The sequence below is a fragment of the Euleptes europaea genome, chromosome 3, assembly GCF_029931775.1.
Source record: "Euleptes europaea isolate rEulEur1 chromosome 3, rEulEur1.hap1, whole genome shotgun sequence".
In the NCBI taxonomy this organism is placed as follows: domain Eukaryota; kingdom Metazoa; phylum Chordata; class Lepidosauria; order Squamata; family Sphaerodactylidae; genus Euleptes; species Euleptes europaea.
In genome coordinates, this window is record NC_079314.1 from 19296563 (window position 1) to 19315600 (window position 19038).

General features: G+C 42.0%; 1 protein-coding gene across 1 annotated transcript in view; it reads left to right on the top strand.

Moving 5' to 3' along the window:
• Nucleotides 1-3331: 3331 nt before the first annotated feature.
• The window catches only part of CTPS1 (CTP synthase 1), a 30717-nt gene continuing 15010 nt past the window's right edge, over nt 3332-19038 (top strand). The window contains exons 1-9 of the mRNA XM_056845993.1: nt 3332-3354; nt 7972-8149; nt 9477-9647; nt 11271-11371; nt 12115-12231; nt 15234-15317; nt 15537-15617; nt 16231-16382; nt 17236-17368. Coding sequence (XP_056701971.1) covers nt 7984-8149; nt 9477-9647; nt 11271-11371; nt 12115-12231; nt 15234-15317; nt 15537-15617; nt 16231-16382; nt 17236-17368 — 1005 coding nt within the window. The 5' untranslated portion in view covers nt 3332-3354; nt 7972-7983. The remainder of the gene's footprint in view (nt 3355-7971; nt 8150-9476; nt 9648-11270; nt 11372-12114; nt 12232-15233; nt 15318-15536; nt 15618-16230; nt 16383-17235; nt 17369-19038) is intronic.

Sequence of the window (19038 nt, forward strand, 5' to 3'; positions counted from 1 at the left end):
CACACAAAATGGTTTTTCAAACTTGCTTGGGCACATGTTTAAGGACTGTGGTCTATACTGCTGAGTTTAGCTTATTGTAAGTAGGATCCTATTTATGTAATTTCTGTCAGCATACATATGCTATGCTTCAGTTCTTTCTAGTGGTTCCAAACGGCTTAAATCCTAATGCATTGGTTATTGAATGTCCCATTTGATTGATTGTTCTGGCTCACTATCTGTCATCCTACCTTAAGTCCTTGTGAGAAAGGCGGACAATGAGGGTTGCCATCTCCGGGTTGGGAAATAATTAGAGATGTTTGGGATGGAGCCTGAGGAGGGCGGGGTTTGGGGAGGGGAGGGGCTTCAATGCTATTGAGTCCAGTCGCCAAAGCAGCCATTTCCTCCAGGGGAACTGATCTCTGTCACCTGGAGATCAGTTGTAATAGTGGGAGATCTCCAGCTAGTACCTGGAGGTTGGAAAACAAATTAGACACCTCTATACACTTATCTTGAGATGAGAAATTCAGTATAGGAATAGCTGTAACTAATACCAACAAAATTGTGGCTATATATTGACAGTATGTGGTAATATACCCACCAACATCACATATTACCAACAAACACATGTATTTATTTCTTATACACATAGAATTTTAAACGAAGACACATATTCAGCATTTCCTATAAAAGGTAAGTATTGTATTAATTTAATATAATTAAAATGTCCTTTATGATGTATTTCTTTTCTTTTGCAGCAGCTGATTGGTTGAAGGAGAAAACGATCGTTTCAAGGCGCAAGGGCCAATTTTTCTTCAGTTCTTCCTATATGATACAATAAATAAAGCTCTTTGATAGTCATAAATATCTTAAAAATTATTCCATATCAAAACTGCAATAAATAACAATTCCAACACTCTCAGTAATAAATATATATAGATTCCATCATATACTTACAAAAATACGTCCTATGCAATTACTCATCATCATCCATAGTTTCAGGTTTCAACCGAATAACCATTTATGGATATAATATATGGTAAGTCCCCACACTGGGTAAGTGAAAGGAATCAGTCCACTCCGGTAACGATCCCAATGGCGTTATTACAATAGTGCAAGCTAGTTACCTAAATAGCTCTCCGGTGTTCGCTCCTTGATACAGCTGATGTACATAGTCTGTGAGCCAGATTCTTAAAGTGCCAGTGCACATTTACAGAAAGCATGAGAGATCGTTCTCTAAGTTTAAACCATGAGGAGCCATGGTATTCAGAACATGTATAAAGTATGCTTCCTTGCGTCTAAGGATTCTTTCATTGTCACTCCTATTGAATCTGTTACCTTGTAGACGCCAAATTACAAAGAATCTTAGCTCATTCTCATTGTGTTTTAATTTTAAAAAATGGTCGACGACCTGGGCTGTAGTTAATCCTGCCCTAATTCTAGATCTGTGCTCTAGAATCCGTGCTTTTATTGGCCGTATGCTAGAGCCAACATAAATAAGTTGGCAGGGACAAATGAGACAATAAATACAATATTTGGTATTGCAATTAGAAAATGAGCGCAATTTGAATTTTAAATCTGAGTCTGTTCTTTTAAATTCTTTCACCTCCAATGCCAAATTGCAAGCGAGGCACTGATGACATTTGAAATGTCCCACAACAGATTGTCTTTTAGTTTCCCTGTATATATCAGAATGAACCAGCCTATCTTTCAAAGAATTAGTTTTTTTAAAACCTATTTTTGGAGGTGCTGCACATCCGGGAATATCAGACAATAAATGCCAATGCTTCTTTACAATCCCTGCAATCTGTGCTGATAAATGACAATAAATAACCTACATAAATAAAAATGAATATTTTGAATAGTTTTGAATACAGAATGTTATTTTTAGTTAGAATGTTTCTGTATTAAGATGAATAATAGAAAGCAGAAAGACAGAAACTAAAAGCAGTAACAATCCGTATTGATATAGCATTAGAGGTTCTTAGGTATAGCATACGTTAAATGGATTTTTATTACCAGTATTCGAGAGGTTAGCAATTGATGATTTGAAGGTGTAGGCACACTTTGGAAATGTGGAGAATCGATATGTGTGGGTTGTATGAATGTATGTGGTGTTTATTTTGCTGTTCTTTAATAATAATAATAAATTATTAATAAAAATATGAATATTATATTATCATGCATGCCTATTATGAGGTGCTGTGGAATACAGGCAGGATGCTGCTGCTGCAGTCGTCTTGTTTGTGGGCTTCCTAGAGGCACCTGGTTAGCCACTGTGTGAACAGCCTGCTGGGCTTGATGGGCCTTGGTCTGATCCAGCATGGCTTTTCTTATGTTCTTATGTAAGGCTTTAAATGGGGAGTGGACATGTTCATGGAGGCTAGAGCAATCCATGGCTAAAAGTCAAGATGGCTACTAGTCATGATGCATACCTATTCTCTCCAAGATCAGAGGAGTATGCCTATTATATTGGGTGCTGTGGAACACAGGCAGGATGGTGTTGCTGCAGTCGTCTTGTTTGTGGTCTTCCTAGAGGCACCTGGTTGGCCACTGTGTGGACAGACTGCTGGACTTGATGGGCCTCGGTCTGATCCAGCAGGGCCTTTCTTATGTTCTTATTAAACCTACATACACTATTTACATTACTTTTTTAAAATAACATAACACATAAATCAAAACAAACAAATACTATAAAAATTAAAAAAGAAAGTACAAAAGAGTATAGATTGTATAATCTGGTTAATACATTCAAAATTGCAAAGTTATAAATGCAAAAATACCCTTTTGACCCTCCACCCACCTTAAAAAGTGACCATCACGACTTCCAAAGAAGTGCCTAAACAGTTTAAAAATTACTTTAACAATAAAATTAAAGAATAAAAATAAAACTCGTTGCTATAACTTACTAACTAGTGACATTACTGAACACATTACGTTATACTGAACCCATAGAGAGTTTAAACCCATTCATAGTGTTTAAAAGGCTCAGACGCCCACTCGCACCAGCGCAATCCCTAAAAAGGAGGCGCGCCCTCCGCCCCTCCCGCGCGGGACGCGTCCTCTGATGGCCCCTCCCCGTTTCCCGCCTTCTAGGACAAGCCCCGCCCCTAGAGGCAAATCTCCCCGCCTGCGAGACGCCGCGGAGAGAAAGCCGGCCCTCGCGCAGGCGCGTTCCGCCAAGCCGCCGGCTCCTCCTCCTCCCCCCACCCCTCCCTCCTCCCTTTTCTGTGCCATGCGTTGTCCCCCCGCGCACGCGCGCGCCGGCTGCTTCACGCGCTCTTTTCCCCGCTCGCTGGGTCAGGGAAAGGACCGTCCTCGGAGGCCCTGCGCTCTCTTTCGGCTGCCGGGGGCTCTGTGCGCGTGCGCGCCGGGCGGGTAGGCTGAGGGCGCGGGGGAGGTGGGGGGAGGGGTCGCTTGATGAGGCGCGCGAGCGTGGGGGGGGGGAGGGGAGGCTTGGGGCCTGTCCGTTGGTGGTGGGGCCTGTCCGTTGGTGGTGGGGGGGGAGGGGGAGACCTGACCAGCGCCTGTCAAGCCTGCCTGTGGGAGGAGGTATCCCATAACTTTTTTTTTGGGGGGGGGGAGATGGCGACCCCCAGCGTGAGGGGAGGGGGGGGCACACGATCGCCCCTCTTTCCTTCCTTCCCCGCCTCAGCACTGCCGAGGGTCCCGATTCTGTGGCAGCAAGGTGGTGTAAATGGTCACGGGGATGGCGGCTGCAGTCTGAAACTGGGGGGGCCCCTCCTCTCCATCCTCTGACACGCACCCCCTCCCCACTTTGCAGAATGAATGGTTATTGCTTTAAAAGTAATGATGCAGCAAACCAGAGGTTCGTGGGGGAGAAGGAGGCCCGAGACCGTTGTTTGCAAGAAAACGGTTTTTTATTCGGAGCAGCTGCTACCCAGAGCACTCTGTGTGTGGTGTGAAGTGCCGTCAAGTCGCTTCCGACTCATGGCGACCCTATGAATGAAAGTCCTCCAAAATGTCCCATCCTTGACAGCCTTGGTCAGATCTTGCAAATTGAAGGCCGTGGCTTCCTTTATTGAGTCCATCCATCTCTTGTTGGGTCTTCCTCTTTTCCTGCTGCCCTCAACTTTTCCTATCATGACGGTCTTCTCCAGTGACTCTTATCGAGTAAAAATCTCCGAGCCCCGATCATACTGAGGAAGGGATATTTATCCAAATTCAAGATACGACAACCCATCAGCATCCAGGGTAAAGTTCTTGTTATGGTTCATTGTAACCCTCCGCGCCCCAATTCCTTAGCACACGGACACACAGAGATATCCTCCCCAGCAACAAGCTATTCCCTGGCTGTCCTAATACATTTCAGTACATTTTACAGAAAGGTAAAGAGATTATTGCAAATTGCTAAATCAGTGGATCTTCCATAGTCAGGGGAAGTCTACCCTGCTGGCTCAGTACCGACCCCAGCTATATTATGCGTGTGCACGTGTAATTATAGAAAGGAGCAAGGGTCCAGCAGCGCCTCAAAGACTAACAACATTTTTGGCAGGGTATGAGCGACTGTGTACCCTGACCTGGTTGGCCCATGCTAGCCTGATCTCAGAAGCTAAGCAGGGTCAGCCCTGGTTAGTATTTGGATGGGAGACCACCAAGGAATACCAAGGTTGCTGTGCAGAGGAAGGCACTGGCAAGCCACCTCTGTTAGTCTCTTGCCATGAAAACCCCCAAAAGGGGTCGCCATAAGTCGGCTGCGACTTGAAAGCACTTTACACACACGCACATGAGTGTCTGTGAGCCACAGTTCACTTCTTCAGATACAGCTAGAATGGGAGTCCATCTGTCCTTAAGTAGAGATGAGTTAATTAGACGCACAATGGCAATGTAAGTGTCAAAAGCAAGTAAATGACATTAGCAGGCATGATTGGATTGGGTGTGATATGCAGAGGGTTGTTAGGCGTGGAGAAATTAGCATTGGTAATGAGACAGGAATCCCAGATCTCTATTCAATCCAGGAGATAGATCACAACAGGTAGCCTTGTTCGTCTGTCAATAGCAGTAGAAAAAAGCAAGAGTCCAGTAGCACCTTAAGGACTAACGAAATTTCTGGCAGGGTATGAGCTTTTGAGAACCACAGCGCACTTATTCAGATACAGCTGGAATGGGAGTCTATTTGTCCTTAAGTAGAGAAGAATGAATTCGACACACAATGGCAATGTAAATTTCAAAAGTAAATGACATTAGCAAGCGTAGTTGGATGAGGGGGAATGACTGCTGAATTACAACTAATAATGAAACTCAAGACTATGCATTCTCTTGGACTGGATAGAAATCTGAGATTCCTGTCTCATTACCAATGCTAATTTCTCTGCGCCTGGTTCCCCTCACATCTAATATAATCACACCTGCTGATGTCATTTACTTGCTTTTGACATTTACATTGCATGTGTCTAATTCACTTTTCTCTACCTAAGGTTAGACGGACTCACATTCTAGCTGTATCTGAAGAAGTGAGCTGTGGCTCACAGAAGCTCATAGCCTGCCAGATATTTTGTTAGTCTTTAAGGTGCTGCTGGACTCTTGCTCTTTTCTACTGTAACAGACAAACACTGCTACCCATCGTGGTCTATCACATATATGTGTGCACCTATAATATAGGTAATGCTGATATGTGGATACTGAAAAGGGTTGTGTGTGTGTATGTGTGTATGTTTAGAACCTCCATGTTCAGAAGCAGTCTACTGCTAAACAAATAGAAGCCAGCATCGGGATATCCTCAGCCTCTATACCCTGTTTGTTAGCCTTCCAGGACGCAGCTGTTTGGGCACTGTGTGAGACAGGATGCTGGACTAGTTGGACCACTGGTCTGATCCAGAAAGGCGCTTCTTATGTATACAAAACAGGCAATGCCTTTTGCGGTAAACTCTCATCCATGGAATCTCCTGTCACAATGAATGCATTCCTAGAGGGAGAAGTCAGCTGTATCCAGAACAGCAAAGAGCCTTGTGGCATAATAAATTTATCGTTGTTGAGCCATCAGTGACTCAGCTAGCTTCCCTCGGATGCGGTTGCAGCTGACCAAGTGACCTTCGACTCACAAAAAACGTAATGCTGTGTTAAACGTGTGTTAGTAAAAGTGCTACAAGATACCTTTGTTGCTTTTACTGTAACAGACTGTACAATCCTAAACATGGTTACTTTGGGGTAAGTCCCGTTTAACTCAGTGGGCCCCTGCTCCCTTAGTGTGTTTAGGATTGCAGCTGAAGCTGACCACCTTTCTTAAATCCAGTTAGCTCCTGTTCCTTGAGAGATGTTCTTTCGGGCAGGCATGACATAATATTCCAGCCAGACTGCCAATTCATTCCATTAAATCTGTGTTTGCCTGGCTCCCGGAAGAATGCTTTCTTATCCCAAGATACTTGTTTAGGTGCTATGGCCTGAAGTAACACAATTTCCCAGAAATTGTATTTATTTCAAAGGCAAGGGGAAGAACGGGTGTGAATTCAGTTGCAAGGGTTTAGGCTTGGTTCAGAAGGGGTAATGTAGTGATGGAGAGCCAGCGTGGTGTAGTGGTTCATAGAATCATAGAATTGGAAGGGGCCATACATGCCATCTAGTTAAGAGTACCAAAACAGCACAGAAACAATATACGCAATGCTTAATTTTATAAGTGAGTAAAGTGCAAAAGTGACAATAAATATATACAATATAATACAACAAGATACAGGTAAGTAGTATATCTCAATCCAGCATGTCAAGGACTTGGAAACCTCTCAAGTCCATTCGGATGTAAGTCCAATAAATCCAGTAGTTATATAGGAAGAATATTTCCTTTGTGGGGATCAGTTGTATGTCTTTTCAGACTATATCTCAGTATGCTGGAAATCAAGCAACATTTGCAAAGCCACAATAAAGGATGCCAGGACGTGTTGTCTAGATCATAATCAATCACGTTTTGCATATGGCTTTGTCAGCTACATGTATCTTAGTTCTCTTGGTTGAGACTTCTCCCCGTTGTCCCTTGCCATGTGGTAAAAGCTTAGTTGTGGCTTTGACTCTGCTGAGAAGCTGGAAGCTTGTGATTAATTATGCATCCCCAGTGAATCACAGAGCTTCCGAGTTCCTCCTCCTGAAAACGCAGCCTCGTTTCAGCATACTGATTTCCAGCATACTGAGATATAGTCTGAAAAGACATACAACTGATCCCCACAAAGGAAATATTCTTCCTATATAACTACTGGATTTATTGGACTTACATCCAAATGGACTTGAGAGGTTTCCAAGTCCTTGACATGCTGGATTGAGATATACTACTTACTTGTTGTATTATATTGTATTATCTTGTTGTATTATATTGTATATATTTATTGTCATTTTTGCACTTTACTCACTTATAAAATTAAGCATTTCATATATTTCTGTGCTGTTTTGGTTCTCCAATACTTTTACAGCACTGAGCCTTCGTTCTTTCCATCTAGTTAAGGGTGGCAGACTAATCTGGAGAACTGGATTCGATTCCTCACTCCTCCATATGAAGCCTGCTTGGTGACTTTGGGCCAGTCACGGTTCTGTCAGAACTCTGTCAGCCCACGCGGAGGCAGGCAATGGCAAACCACCTCTGAAGGTCTCTTGCCTTGAAAACCCTACGGGGTCGCCATGAGTCAGCTGTGACTTGATGGCACACACACAATGTAGTGATGATGACATTTGTTAATTAAACTTGTAGCGTGAACTCTGAGTAGAAGATGATGAAGATCAAGGAGAAGAATCAAGTCTAAAAAGCAGTTGCTTGTATTGCACGTTTCATTTGACAAAATTAATACAAGTATTTTGGCACAAACCTGCAGCCAAAAAAAGGTTTCTCATGTGCCACTGATGGTTGTGGGTAGACGGTGTTAATGTGTCTATATTGTAATTTTTTTGAACATTCCAAACAGTTGGGATGGGGGGGGGTGAGACATGGTTATATTTCTTTTTCTCCAAACAGATGTTTTATGGTGGGGGGGTTTTAATTCCCATTTTCTTTTCCAGACAATAAAACAAATGAAATACATCTTGGTAACAGGAGGTGTTATCTCTGGGATTGGGAAAGGGATCATTGCCAGCAGCGTTGGGACGATTCTCAAATCATGTGGATTGCATGTCACGTCCATTAAAATTGACCCCTACATTAACATTGATGCTGGGACCTTCTCTCCTTACGAGCATGGTAAGATTTGGGATAAAGGCCTGTCTATGTAATGTTTGTGCGAGACAGACTTCTATATAGTATTTATGTAACATTTCACTTTTGAGAATGAAAAAATTCCGAGGACATAATTTGTAATAAGTGTAAAATTACATTCATACCTTCTCCCTGGAGATGTGTGTGTATGTCTGTACATATTTGAAATTGTCAGGCACTGTCAATGAATTAGTGACCCAACTTTTTTTCCATGTAAAGGTCAGGTACTCTGTGAGCACAGAACTAAATGATAGTACTATCAATATTATTAACTGACCGGGGAAAAACTGATAGAAAAGACTCATACCTAAGTCTTTTTATATGTACTATCATGTACCTGCTGACAGCAATCTGTTATTGTTTTCTCTGGTCTGTTGTGGTCATCTTTCATCTTTTTGAGTTGTCATCGTAGCTGCCTGCTTGCATTTTGAAGCTGAATCTTTCAAAGACAGAATTTCCCATTTTTCTTCTTCAGTACTCTTCATGTTTCATCCCTTTGTTATTGTTTGATAACCGTGTTACTGTTTTTCTTTCTCATCAAGCTAAAGATTCTGGAATTTTGTTTCAGACTTCTCAGTCTCTCCCCCCACCCCCACTTAGATTTTATAATTAAGACTTCTCGCTATTCCTTCCCATACTTTAGTTTGTTCTCTCATTATGTCTTGATTTGATTACTGTAACACTTTATCAGTCGTCCCTCTTCCTATCTGGTCTCTTGTTTCTATTTGCTTCCTGCCTTAATTTTTTCTGCATGTAAACATGATCAGGTTTCACTGCCCTTGATTTTCACTGACCACCGATTTCACCTTTTCATATTCAGCTTAAGATCTATTCAGTTGCAAGGGTTTAGGATTGGTTTCAGAAGGGGCAGTGTAGTGATGGAGAGCCAGCATGGTGTAGTGGTTCATAGAATCGTAGAGTTGGAAGGGGTCATACATACATGTCATCTAGTTAAGATTCCTTATCTTTCAAACATATTCATTCTCTAGCTCCTGTGTTCCCCATCTCTTCAATTTTTCAGCTCTTCGCTTTTTGAAACGCTTTTTTCCCTGTTTCAAATAATTATCCTCCCACACCTTATTACACTATATTTCTAGGGGTGCATAGCCATAGGATTGCTACTAATCTCTGCCTATAGCTTTGTTGTATGGACTAGCTGCACAAATGAAATAATTACAGGAGGTTGGATAATAATGTTACCATTTTTCTTTCTCAGCAGAGTGGTCTTAGCAGATGAAGGGGGACGTGGAGGAGGTAGTTATTGTTTCCAAGCAAGTCTGCTCATCTTCATGTGTGTCACTGTTTACTGCAGGTGAGGTGTTTGTGTTGGATGATGGAGGGGAAGTTGATCTGGACCTTGGGAACTATGAACGCTTTCTCGATATCCGTCTCACCAAAGACAATAATCTGACGACAGGGAAAATCTATCAATATGTCATCAACAAAGAAAGGAAAGGAGATTATCTGGGCAAAACAGTCCAAGGTAAATATTGGAAATGGATCCGCTTTGCTTTGACCTTTGTTGGTAATGATCCATTCCTCTTTGTCTCTTAATTTCAGTCAGTGTTTCGTCCTTTGCGTACTTAAGTTGATTTATAGCATGCTGTTTCTTACGACAAAGCATTATATACCCGGTAATCGATTGGGTGTTGTTTTTTTTACCCTGCAATGCTTAGCCCTCACAGGGCTTCCACAGCATCGTACAACATTTTAAAAATTCCTGCGAATGTGTGTGTGTAAGGGGGGAAGGGAATTGCCATTAAAGAAGTCAGTGTATACAGTACTGAAAGGTACCAACTTAACAGTTTTTAAACCACAGAGGGCTTTGGCACCCAGTGGTTTATGGATTTAAAAAAGGCATTTCTGAGAAGTCTTTGGCTTGTCTGCAGAAGCTCGGCAGGAAGTTGGTTACATTCGCCTCCCTGTGAAGAGAGTTCTAGATCAAGTATTCTATAGCAGAGCAGTGTCAAGATCTCTCTGTGCTCATCTCCCCCCCCCCCCACACACAAATTAGATGTTTCCCAACAGGCTTTCTCTGCAGAACTAAGAACATGTAGGACAATCTTAAAATTGTTTTAGTTGAAAATCCATCTTACCGCAGGCTTTAAGCCTAGCTTTACTGGTACAGTGGACTTTGTAGTCAGTGAATAATCAAACTTCTGTAATTTGGTCTGACTTGATACTTACCCCTAAGTGTAAACCTGGTTTGGGGCATGTTGTTTTTCATGTACTGAACGCTCTGCCTGTAATCACTAACTATCTTCTTTCTTCAACATTTGCATTTTATCTTTCCTCATCCAACGGATCTTTTTTCCTTGCACTCTGTTCTTTGGCCTACCGATTAAGTGAACTATAGGATTTGCTGCCGTGATCATCACATCATTTGAATTTTAGGTCACAAGCATTTGTGTGCAATGTATTGGTTACAGATGTTTGCTAAGATTATATGAATAGAGGAGGTATTTTGTTTCTCTGTGTGTCTGCTAACAGTTATAAGCATATGAGAAGAACCCAGTTGGATCAGACCAGTAGTCCCATCTAGTCCAGCATCCCGTTTCACACAGATCCCAACTGATTACACTAGATGACCAACAAACAGGGCATAAGAGTGATAAGAAAGGCCATGCTGGATCAGACCAAGGCCCATCAAGTCCATCAGTATACTGATGTTGCTTTCTAGCACTGGTATTCGCAGGTTTACTGTCTCTGAATGTGGAGTTTCCCTTTAGTCGCTGTGGCTAGTATCAACTGATAGACCTGTCCTCCATGAATCTGTCTAACCCCTTTTTAAAGCCATCTGCTTCTGTGGTCATCACTACATCCTCTGGCAGTGAATTCCACATTTTAATTCACATTTCAAAGGCAGCCCTGTCTTCAGGTACAGTGGATTGTAAGGCTGGGGCATATGTTGGGGTACAGTCCTTGGTGTCATCTGATGTGAAAGTTACAGCAAATAACCGTGGGTTAATAGTATTGTTCTGAGGCAGGCAAAGTTCTCTGTGGGTGTATGAATATGCCGAGAAAATCAGATGCTGATTTTGCAATGTGTTTTATGTTGGAAAGCAGCCGGACTGTATTCCTGATACTGTCTTTTCTTTGTTTTTAGTTGTGCCCCACATTACGGATGCAATTCAGGAGTGGGTAATGAGGCAGGCTCGAATCCCTGTCGACGAAGATGGTGTAGAACCTCAAGTCTGCGTGATTGAGGTTGGCATCTCTTCTCTCCTGTGTCTGTTACTTTGTGATGGCTCAGGACAGATTAATCTCTTAGGAATCCCTTTGTATGGATGCAGTATACTGTCCTGATTTTTGGACAGGGCTGCTTGAGGAGATCAGCAAAGTACTTGGGGTCTGTTATTTACCATTCACCTGAGTTCTGTGTCCAAATCAAGGTAGTGTTGAAGTCAGTAAGGTTTATGGTGTCCAGCTGCAAAAACTAGAATGGCGAAGGGGATAGATTTTGCCAGCTTGATGTAGTGGTTAAGAGCGGCGGACTCTAATCTGGAGAACTGGGTTCGATTCCCCACTCCTCCACATGAAGCCTGCTGACCTTGGGCCAGTCACAGTTCTCTCAGAACTCTCTCAGCCCACATGGAGGCAGGCAGTGGCAAACCTCTAAACATCTCCTGCCTTGAAAACCCTACAAGTTCGCCATAAGTCAGCTTGACGGCACTTTCCACCACCACTACATAGATTTTGCAGTCTAAGAGAGGACTGAAAGGGAAGGGTATGGGATGGGCAAAAGTAGAAGCTTGGGGATTGTCAGGAACTGCATTACTGTTGAATAGCCTTGTTTGTCTGAAAGGGAACAGAAAACTACATCACCCAACGTCATGTTACATGTTAAATTCTTGAGCTTAACTGCTGACAGTTCCACAAAGTGACATTGACATGAGCTGTGGGGGCCAAAGAACAGAGCATGTGCTTAATTCTAGCTACCTTTATTTTAGCTTGGAGGAACAGTAGGAGACATCGAAAGCATGCCCTTCATTGAGGCGTTCCGCCAGTTCCAGTTCAAAGTCAGGCGAGAGAACTTCTGTAATATTCACGTCAGTCTGGTACCCCAGGTAAGGCTCAGGGAAGCTTTTTCGTTGTGTGCTTGGTGCTCAGTTTAGATCAGCTCATGGTTACATAAGGCCTCTCTGCCCTAAGCATTTGGGATACAGTTGAATACAACTGCATTAAAAAAATGTCATCGACTAATTGTGACCTCTTTGAACTAGCTCAGGAGAACTATCGAATTAGTTTAATCCTGCGACATGATTAGAACTATGTCCTTGGAAATTGCAAGAAGGAATTGAAGTTAGTATAACACGAAGTATATAAACTCAATACGAAATGCATAGAGGCATAATGACTGAGCGAAATGTCATTTAGTTGGTTATACATTTGTTGTAAGGAGCCCCGTGGTGCAGAGTGGTATGCTGCAGTACTTCACTCCAAGCTCTGCTCATGGCCTCAGTTCGATCCTGATGGAAGTTGGTTTCAGGTAGCCGGCTCGAGGTTGACTCAGCCTTCCATCCTTCCGAGGTCAGTCAAATGAGTACCCAGCTTGCTGGGGGTAAAGGAAGGATGACTGGGGAAGGCACTGGCACTGGCAAACCACCCCGTAAACAAAGTCTGCCTAGTAAATGACGGGATGTGACGTCTCCCCATGGGTCAGGAATGACCCAGGGCTTATACTTTGATACCTGGAGGAAAGACGTATTAAATTTCATCTGGCAAGGGAAAAAAACGAGGATTGCTTATAAACATCTGGTGGACTCTAAAGTTAGAGGAGGTTTAGCACTACCTAACTTTCAACTTTATGCTGAAGCGGCCGCTTTAGTATGGCTAAAGGACTGGATGAACTTATCCAATTCGCGTTTGTTAGATCTTGAAGGTTTTAACAATATAAGTGGATGGCATGGCTATTTATGGTATGGTAAAATTAAGATACAAGCATCATTTCGTAACCATATAATCAGGTCCTCCTTATTTCATATATGGATGAGATATAAACATATTCTTGAACCAGTAACACCGATGTGGATATCACCTCAAGAAATGTTGACATTACGCCCACTTAGATTGGACAAATTTATCACCTACCAAGAGTTAATTAACTGGGAAGGAAAGAAAAGCTCACTAAAAGACTTTCAGTTACTTAAAGACGATTTACAATGGCTTCAATATCATCAAATTAAATCAGTATTTACACAAGATATGAAGAATGGATTCTCTAAAGAAAAATCATCTTTTCACAGGATGCTATTAGATAATAATACTCAACTGATTTCTAAAATGTGTAATCTTCTTTTAACAATTTATTGTGAGCAGGAAATAATCAAACCAACAATGATTAATTGGGCTCAAACTGTGGGACATGATATTGCTCTAAACAAATGGGAAAGACTATGGGCGAAAGACCTGAAAGGAATAAATGCGCAGTCAATTCGAGAAAATATCTATAAAATGATGTATAGATGGCATTTAACGCCTAAGAAGATTGCAAAGATCTACAAAGTGACATCCCCTAAATGTTGGAAATGTAATAAAGAAGTTGGTTCTTTTTATCATATGTGGTGGACTTGTGACAAAGCTAAGGATTTTGGGGATATGATTTATAACGAATTAAGACTAATAGTACAAAAAAACATACCCAAAACATCAGAAATGATGCTATTAAGTATGATACCTGATGATTTGTTAAAACACAGGACTTTTTTGATTTACGCGACTACAGCTGCAAGACTGCTTTATGCAGCAAAATGGAAAGGGCCAGACACTCCTGGGAAAAAAGACTGGACTATGAAAATGTTTGAACTGGTGGAAATGGCAAAACTTACAGCCATTTTAAATCAAAAAGACAATGTTCAATTTATGGGGGAATGGGAGGCGTGGATGAAATATTGTGAATATGAACTAGGACTGGGGAAAATGGAAGAAAATACCTTTTAATCTGATCTAGATGACATTGTTAACATAAAGAAACGTAATCAATTATATTGATAGTATAATGTGATTGAAATCTAATTGAGATATAAGAATAATTAAGATCAGACCATATCACGATGGGATAGAATACTTTATTAAGAGGCGGACGGAGGTGATGGGGAAGTCAATAAATTTTCCTTTATTTTTTATTTTTATTTAGCACTTAAACAATTATAACAACATTACCTATGATTTAGTTTTTAATACTACGTATATTGTTGTTTGTTAACATGGAAAATTTATATTATAAAAACCAATAAAAAATTTTCAAAAAAAAAGAGGGAAAAAAAGGAATGACCCAGGGCTTGCACAGGGGATCTTTACCTTTACATATGTTGTGAAATACAGAAAATGAGTTGGTCTTAAATTACGTGGATTTTTAACAGAGAAGTAATTTAAGGAATCAAGTTTTTTGAAGCTGCATCTGAGTAGCGTGCCGGGTATGGCTACCTCACTTGATGCAGTTCTTCTGTTGCTTAATAAGGCTAATCGGTAGGTTAAAGTTTGGAAGAATAAACGGGGTATTTTGTGTGTCGCTGGATTGAGGTGGTGGGTTTACCTTTGATTCCTGTGGTGTTAAATATCGCGTATGCAACGAGTGGATCCTGACATTAGGTGATTATAATACGTTGATGAACAGCCAAGACAGCAGTATTGCAATGTGAAAATATTACCCCCTTTTACTAGGGTCTTAAAGGTTAAATTTAGTAGAGCTTGGCTTCTAGCCAAAGAAAACCACAGTACATCTGTTTCACTGACATTCCAAATAGAAGTAATAAGTGATGATCCTGAAGTCATGATCAATAAGTAATGATCCTGTGTATCCTGGACACAGAGTGAGTGTGTGTTTGTGTGTGTGTGTGAGAAAGAGACAAGCAGAGAGATGCATATGTATATGTATGAGCATGTGTGTGTATACACACATGCACATTATTAGTGCAAAATGTCATTTCGTTTGGCTGTTACTGCTGAATGTTTCCTTTGAAATAGGGATTTGTTTTTTTAAAAATGATCAAAATCTGAATGTGTCGTTGCATTTCAGAGGACCTTGATTTGACACACTGACCTATGTTTTTGCCTGCTTATTTACTAGCCGAGTTCTACAGGAGAACAGAAGACGAAACCCACGCAAAATAGCGTCCGTGAACTCCGGGGTCTTGGTCTTTCACCAGATCTGGTAAGCGTTGCACCTTGAGAAAGAAATGGCACACATGCTGGATTTTTACAGAACCTTTTGGCCATTCTGAGACCTGGGACAGAAAGATCTACACCCAAGGCATAACTGTTGAAGATACATAGTGTTCTGTTTTTAAAAACAAACAATACTTATATGAAGGGCTGTAAAAAGTTGGTGCTGTTTGTTTTACAGCTTCCTTGCCTTTGTCTTCTTTTCTAGATTGTCTGCAGGTGTTCCACTCCTCTAGACACCTCAGTAAAGGAAAAAATTTCCATGTTTTGTCATGTAGAACCAGAGCAGGTAAAAAACTGTTCCAGCGTTTTGAGATGTTGTTAGCGTTGTGGTTGCTTTTATAAAATATTATGTGTCCGTGCTCAGTTATGGGAGTGGGACAGCATGTCTAACTCCTCTTTGTGGCAAAAATGAGGAGAATTATTAAGGTTTCTGCTCAGTTTGGGCAGTTTGAGCCCCACCCCCAGTGTCTTCAGAATGGATTTCCTTATCTTCTCTGATTTCCTCTATAGTAGATAAGGGTATTGTTTCCAAACTGAAAACACACGGGTACCTTACATTTGTGAATGTGGTTTGTCTGCTACTTCTGAGATAAATCATTTTATAAAGGCCTTTGATATGAAACTGATCTGGTAGATGTTTAAAGTTGTTCAAGCTTTTGAACAGAAGATTTTTGTATGGATGATCTGGGAACAAAAGAGTGTCTGAAACGGCTAGATTATAGCTTGGTTCTTTCACATGCAATACCTGTCTCCTCTTTCTTTGTTTTTTTTCTTTTATTTGAACCCCCCCAATATCAGATTCTGAATTTGTTCTCATTTTGAGAACTGGAATCATAAAAACAAGTTTTCTGGCCTTCATTGCTTAGAGATAATAATATTTTCTTTCTCTCACTAAACAGGTCATTTGCGTTCATGATGTATCTTCCATTTATCGAGTGCCCCTGTTGCTAGAGGAGCAAGGGGTGGTTGATTACTTTCGGAACAGACTCGACCTTCCTATTGAGAGGCAGCCTAGGAAAATGCTCATGAAGTGGAAGGAGATGGCAGATAGGTGAGCTCCCTTCGTAGGGAGTTAATTATATCTGCGTGTGTGCTGTTCAGTTTTCCTGAAGTAGCAGTGAAACAGTTAACAAGGAGTGCCGTTCCTTTAGACCAGGGCATCGAACACAATTGTTACGAGGGCTGGATATGACATAGATGTCACTTGGCCGGGCCATGCCTCGCCAGCCCAGATTGAGAGGGGGAGCTGACTCACGGGCCAGATATGAGCTCTCAAGGGGCCGGATCTGGCCCTCGGGCTTTATGTTTGACACCCCTACTATAGACTTTTCCAGCAGTGGTGCTGAGTGTGACTGGCCCAAGGTCACCTGGCAGGCTTCCATGGGAAGGTGGGGACTTTAACCTGGATCCTAGTACAACACTCTTAAGGGGCTGTGGCTCAGTGGTAGAGTATGTGCTTGATATGCAGAAGGTCCCAGGTTCAATCCCCTGTGTCTCCCATTAAAAGTAATCAGTTGATGTGAAAGACCTCTACTTAAAAACTTGGGAGAACTGATGCCAGTCGGAGTAGGTAGTGTTGATCTTGCTGGACCAAAAGGTTTGACTCAGGGTAAGCCTGCTTCTTGTGTTCGAGGGTACCCAAAAATTAAGATACTAGCTAAGCAGCACAGAGGAAAAGCCTGCAAAATAAAGCTTTTTTTTAAAAACAATTTTTTAAGATCCATTTGCAAATCATTTCCTGGGTCTTTTAGGGGTTGCATGAGCTACCTGTTGGAGATCCTTGTCTCCGAGCATATCTCTGTGGTAATCTTTAGGAATCATACTCATTTGGTGTTTTATCTTGGTCTGTCTGGGCTCTAAACGTGTACCCTGCATTGCGCGTTCTTTTGTTGTCGTTGGTACAGGTACGATCGTTTGTTGGAGACCTGCTCTGTTGCTCTTGTTGGCAAATATACCAAGTTCTCCGATTCTTATGCCTCTGTCATTAAAGCTTTGGAACATTCTGCCTTGGCTATCAATCACAAGCTTGAGATCAAGGTATACTTTTCACGAACTTCAGCAGAATCTTGTTTTTTGTTAGGTTAGCTTTAAAAGTTAAATGCAGTAGTAAGTTGTGCATCTTTGTTGTGACGATAATATGGAGGTTGATAGGGTGCCAGCAGTTTCTCTTTTTGCTCCACCTCATAATGGTACTTTTTTTCGGTCCCTCCTCTTGGGGGGGGGTAGATTTCTGAAAGCAGTAATAGTTGACTTCTCCTTGTAAGGTAATAAGCATGATGTTCCTTGGTGACAACCCCCCCCCCTCTCTCTCTTTTTTAGCAAAAGAAATTCAGTTTATAACTTCTTTAAAACATGTATGCCTGGGTTTCATAAGTTTTGCTGAAAGGTTGGATAACAGCTGATTTCAGGCAGGACCATTAAAGGTGGTTCTTCATTAGGATGTGTCTGAGCGGTGCTCTGAGCTAAGTTCTCCTGTAGCAAAAATGATTATCCTGGAGCAAGCTACTTCTCCCACTTGTTATTTGGCAGGGTGGTGTTGACTAATTTTGTCCCTTTCAGAGGGAAGAGGATTCATTTCCCCCCACCCCCCAATTATGGTCCTCTCTGTTCCACAGCATCACTCTGCATGTGTGTTAAATAAAGGAGATTTTTGTTTCTCTTTGGCTATGTCCGAAGAGAAACAAAAGGGGAGCAAATAGGAAGGTACATAAGAAAGGCCATGCTGGATCAGACCAAGGTCCATCAAGTCCAGCAGTCTGTTCACACAGTGGCCAGAAAAGAGCAACCAAAATGATTAGGAGACTAGAGCAACTGTCCTATGGGGAACGGTGAAGACGCTTAGGGCTGTTTAGCTTGGAAAGAAGGTGGCTAAGGGGTGACATGATAGAGGTCTATAAAATTATGCGTGGTTTGGAGAGAGTGAACAGGGAGATGTTTTTCTCCCTCTCCCATAATACTAGAACGCGAGGTCATCTGTTGAAGCTGGAGGGTGACAGATTCAAAACAGATAAAAAGAAGTATTTTTTCACACAACGCATAGTTAAATTGTGGAACTCCCTGCCCCGGGATGTGGTGATGGCTGCCAACTTGGAAGGCTTTAGGAGGGGAGTGGACATATTCATGGAGGAAAGGGGTATTCATGGCTATTAGTTAAAATGGATACTAGTCATGCTGCATGCCTATTCTGTCTAGTATCACAGGAGCATGCCTATTATATTAGGTGCTTTGGAACACAGGCAGGATGGTGCTGCTGCAGTCATCTTGTTTGTGGGCTTCCTAAAGGCACCTGGTTGGCCACTGTGTTAACAGACTGCTGGACTTGATGGGCCTTGGTCTGATCCAGTAGGGCCTTTCTTATGTTGTTATGTTCTAACCAGGTGTCGCTAGGAAGCCCACAAACAAGACAACTGCAGCAGCAGCAGCATCCTGTCTGTGTTCCACAGCACCTAATATAATAGGCATGCTCCTCTGATCCTGGAGAGAATAGGTATCCATCCTGACTAGAATCCATTTGATGAGTAGCCATGAATATCCCTCTCCTCCATGAACATGTCCACTCCCTTCTTAAAGCCTTCCAAGTTGGTGGCCAAGTATAAGACAAATCAGTGTGGTCCTGCTTATGCAGAGAGTTGGAAGGAGTCCCACACCCCATCCTCTGAAGCCTAGCCCAACCTGACTCAAAGCCTTGAGTCATTTTCTCCCTACAA